Genomic DNA, 4,857 nt, shown 5'->3' with positions numbered 1-4,857 from the left:
AGAGGACAGAGTGGAACTGCCCACAGGGTCTCCAAGGCTGTCAATCTTCATGGAAGCAAAGCCCAAACCACACCCACTGCCTGGAGTCCATTCTGACTCACAGCGCCCCTAGAGGACAGAGTGGAACTGCCCAGTAGGGTTTCTAAGTCTGTAATCTGTACAGAAGCTGGCTGTCTGGTCTTTCTCCTGTGGGACAGCTGTTGGGTTCAAACCACTGATCCAGTTAGCAGTTAGGTGCTTTAACCACTGCATCAGCAGAGCTCCTTTCATTTCCAGTAGAATATAAAGATTATTAGAGTTTTAATTCACTTAAGAAGAGGAGAAGTCGTTAGCTTCCGTATTTTCTGTTTGCCAGTCTTTTATTACGAGAAGAACCCCAGTCGCGGCATACTTCAGTGGCTAGGGTTTTGTGGTAGCAGGTGATGGTACTGTAGTTCAGGTGGCTCAGTAAGTGCTGGTCGCTCCGTTGCAGTCACCGCTTGCTTCAAGAGAAGCCACAAAGCTGATTATATTAAAGGCATTTTATGTTACTCTGTTAACATCAAAAGCTGTCATTAATGTGCCAAGCGACATTGCCTGTGTTGTCTCAAATAACTGAAAGTTTCGTGCAGTTGGAGCCTGTGCTTTTCACTGGTGGTTTTTATTTGTGTTTTTTCCGTAGCTGGAAGGGCACAACATCTTCTCCACCCTGAGCTCCGGTGAATACGAGCAGGTGCTTGAGATCATCCGCAAAGCCATCATTGCTACAGACCTTGCTCTGTACTTTGGAAACAGGAAACAGTTGGAAGAGATGTGCCAGTCGGGATCACTAAACCTAAATAACCAGTCGCATAGGTAAAACCCGTGTCCAACAGTTCAGCAGCCTCGCGGGCATTACCTGCCGTAAAGTGTGTCTAAGAGAAGTGTAAGACAAAATTCTGTGTTGTTTGCACTGTGCGCTTCATGTGTATTTACCTTTTGGATATTTCATTGCTTGACAAAGTTGGTGACAGTATGTTAAGAGGAAAAGTAAAATGCAAATTTGAATGTAAGGGCACCGTGCAGGGATGGGCGCTAACGGAAAAGCCTGGCAGGTGGTTTCCCGAGAGAGCCTCTGTTGAAGTGGTTGTCCTCCAGGGTTTGGTCACTGGCCTCGCAGAATCCAAAGCCTGAATTGCTGAACAAAGGAAAATGGATTCATTCGTCAGAATATGATTCACCTTAAACAAACGCACGTGATCGATGTATGAAAATGGAATGCAGCATTAACTCTGTGCTGTCAAGCTGATTCCAGCTCATAACCACCCCATGTGTCCCAGACGGAATGGCTGTGTAGGGTTTTCTTGGCTGTAGTCTCTATGGCAGCAGGTCACTAGGCCTTTCTCTGTGGGTGGCACCACTGAGTGGGTTTAAACCATCAACCGTTTGATAAGGAGCAGAGCACAAAGTGTTGACACTGATCTGGGGCTTTTCAATCCCATATTTACCATGCTGAAGAAGACATGTAAGTCACAAAGATCAGAGTACCGCCGTTCTTTGCGGTCAGATCCTTTAGGAAGCCAGATTGCAGTCACAAGGTTGCTTCACGGATTAGCATGAGGTCAGATCAAGGAGAAGTAGATGTATCATCTGTTCGAATGGCTGCAGGCTGAGGTGGCCTTGTCTCCGAGAGGTGTCTTCCTAGTGGGTTCAGAAATGTTTCGGATCTGTCGGTTGTGACGCATCGGTCCACCTGTGTGTGTGCTAGGTCTCAGTCTCGTCCACTGACCAGACCTTCTCTCCCTTGGCAGTTTGTAGGTGGTTCCTACCATCAGTGATGGTTGTAGCTTCCATTTTCCCATTTCCATGTCTGACCAGGCCCTGTTTAAAATGACACCATCTTTCTCTTTAGATTGTGAACATGAATTTACTGCTCTCGTCCATTCTTGCTACACTTGGGTCAGTCCTCTTTCTCTGGGTGCCGTGCTGTGCACAGCTCTTGGAACAGTGGTCCTTTATGTGCTTAACTTAATCACCTCCAAGAGCATGGTCTCTCTTCTTCATCTTCACGTTCTTAGAAGCACTTCACTTGAGTACCCTGAACACAAGCTATTAGTTTTACAAATGAACATAACTGATAGACAAGAGAGTTGACCTCTTCAGGAATAAGTACCGTGTGTATAATAGTATCCATGACTCTGATTAGCCATGGTTGTCTGTGATTCAACTTCCCTCCAAACAGATCCAGAGTTTGTGGAGTTCATAACTTACCCAGTTTGGGGAACCTTCTTTATGCAAAATGATGCAAAGATACACTATTTCCACCAAGAGCAATGTGCACACCTCACTGGGGTGCTCCTAAGGTCATGGGAGAAGGTGGTGCCAGTGACAGCCCTAAAGATTCCTTAGGATCATGGCACCCTCCCTGTGTGTTCAGCCCAGGTGACGTGTGTGAGCCATTGTACGGACACCTGGGGCTCCAGCATGGTTGTGTGTGGCTCTCGGGACTAAGGATGAGCTGTAGGAATCGTTGTTTACAGCGCTCTTTTGTTAACAGCAGTTATAAAATGGGGACAAAACCCACATACCTCCATGCTTTAGGTCACAAATAAGGATGATGTGACTAGTGTCCAGTTTCTTGAGTATGTACTTGTAGCCAAATGATTGTAATGATGATGATAATTACTATTATTATAAAACAGAAGATGTAAATATCTAATTGCAAGTTATCTTGGGTACATAATGCATTAATAGTACGTGTTGGTGGTATATACTATGTAGCTATACATGATTAAATTATTTTGGACACTTTATGATTTTGTTTGTTTTCACAGTTCAGAGAGCGCAGGGGTGTGTGCAAGAAAAAGAACAGCATTCTGACCATCAGCACCCCAGTACCAACTCCCTGCTTATTCTGACCATCAGCACCCCAGTACCAACTCCCTACCTATTCTGACTATCTGCACCCTAGCACCAACTCCCTACCTACTTGGTGTAATATCAACCCTTACATTTTCTGTGCTTGTTTAGACCACTGTGTATGTGTGCATGTGTGCACACACAAGCACATGTTCTCTCCTCTGTTTCTAAAACAAAAATGTGATCATATCAGTTATGTTCCTCTTTTTTAAGTTATTTAACAGTATAGAGTATAAAGTACTAAACCATTCTTCTTAACTGTTTCTGAAATTTTGCATTTGTGAATAATACTGCAGTAAACATCCTTGCTTACCTCATTTTGCCTGCTGTTGTTGCTGTTGTTATATGCTGTCAAGTCGGATCCAACTCATAGCGACCCCTCCTTGGGTTTCTGAGGTGGTATCACTATGGAAGTCGATTGCCCAACCTTCCTTCCCAGGAGTGGCTGGAGGGTTTGAACCGCCAGCCTTCTGGTTAGCAATCAAGTACCTTAGGCACTACGTCACCAGGGCTCCCGTTAGTCCTTTAAAAATATAGCATCTAGCACTGGAAGTTTGTACATGTAATTTATAATTTATTACATTTTCTCAAAAGACTGGAAATTCAGACCCTTGTGAGGAGTGTAAGCAATCCCCGTTGCTCTCAGCCAGCACCCAGGGGAGGTTTTCTCAGTCTGTTTCGTCTCTGCCGTCCTGGGTGAGACAGCTCTTCAGTAAGTATCCTGCTCTGTGACTACTGTCCGTGTTGGACCTCTTTCCATGTTTGCTGACTGCTTAGTCTTCCTCCTTTCATTTGTCTTTTCCTAACTTTTATTTTCTATTGAATTGTTGACTTTTTCCACACATCAGTGTGCCATCTGTGTTTTTGTTAACAGTATTAAAATGTTTTCTGTCACACCAAAAAACCAAACCAAACTTACTGCCATCAAGTCGATTCTGACTGATAGCGACTCCCTTTGGGTTTCTGAGGCAGTAAATCTTTATGGAAGTAGATTGCCCAGTCTTCCTTCCATGGAGTGGCTTGTGGGCTTGCACCACCAGCGTTCTGGTTAGCAGTCAAATGCCTTAGGTGCTATACCACCGAGCTCCTTGTTTTCTGTTCTCTTTAGATGATCTTCAAAAATTTCCTTCAGATTTTCTTTTGAATGCAAAGACATTGCATTCATGTGCCCACATCTCTCAGTCATTCATTTGATCAAGTCTGGGTTTCCAGTCATGCTTAAGAAGGCATCCTTCCATCTTCACAGTAATATAAGCATTATTTAAATTTTAAAAACATTTTATAGTTTTTTTTTTTCTTAAATATTTTGAATATTTTCATCTGAATCATTCTGGAATTGTGAGTTACAGTTTCATTTCATTCTGAGTATGGGTATATCAGCATCACTAAGTGAATAATGCAGTTTTGCCACTGAGTTGAGTTTATTAAAGTTTTAATATAAATTTGGATAGTTCTTTGAACTCATTAACCCATTTATTTGTGAATTATCCAACACTTGAATAATATCACACTGTTTTGATTACTGTAAATGTGTTGAAATTTAGGAGCCCTGGTGGCACAGTGGTTAAACTCCCATCTGCTAACCATCAGGTCAGCATTTGAATGCACCAGACACTCTGCAGGAGAAAGATGAGGCAGTCTGCTTCTGTAAAGACTGACAGCCTTGGGACCCCTGTGGGGCAGTTCCCCTCTGTCCTCTAGGGGCACTGTGAGTCAGAATTGACTCCATGGCAATGGGTTTAGTTTGGGCTTTGTTTCTGTAAAGATGACAACCTTGGGAACCCTGTGGGGCAGTTCCATTCTGTCCTCTAGGGTCGCTGTGGGTCAGAATCTACTCCACGGCAGTGGGTATGCTTTGGGCTTTGCTTCTGTGAAGATTGACAGCCCTGGAGACCCTGTGGGCAGTTCCACTCTGTCCTCTAGGGGCTCTGTGGGTGGGAATGGACTCCATGGCAGTGGGTGTGGTTTGGGCTTTGCTTC

General features: G+C 44.0%; 1 protein-coding gene across 1 annotated transcript in view; it reads left to right on the top strand.

Moving 5' to 3' along the window:
- The window catches only part of PDE10A (phosphodiesterase 10A), a 153,053-nt gene that overhangs the window by 95,700 nt on the left and 52,496 nt on the right, over nucleotides 1-4,857 (top strand). The window contains exon 16 of the mRNA XM_007955635.2: nucleotides 662-834. Coding sequence (XP_007953826.2) covers nucleotides 662-834 — 173 coding nt within the window. The remainder of the gene's footprint in view (nucleotides 1-661; nucleotides 835-4,857) is intronic.

Source organism: Orycteropus afer, unplaced genomic scaffold, assembly GCF_000298275.1.
Source record: "Orycteropus afer afer isolate SDZICR_OR568_19922 unplaced genomic scaffold, OryAfe1.0 scaffold00522, whole genome shotgun sequence".
NCBI lineage: Eukaryota > Metazoa > Chordata > Mammalia > Tubulidentata > Orycteropodidae > Orycteropus > Orycteropus afer.
The sequence above is the reverse complement of the archived record's forward strand: the minus strand, read 5'-3'. Positions and strand labels throughout refer to the sequence as shown.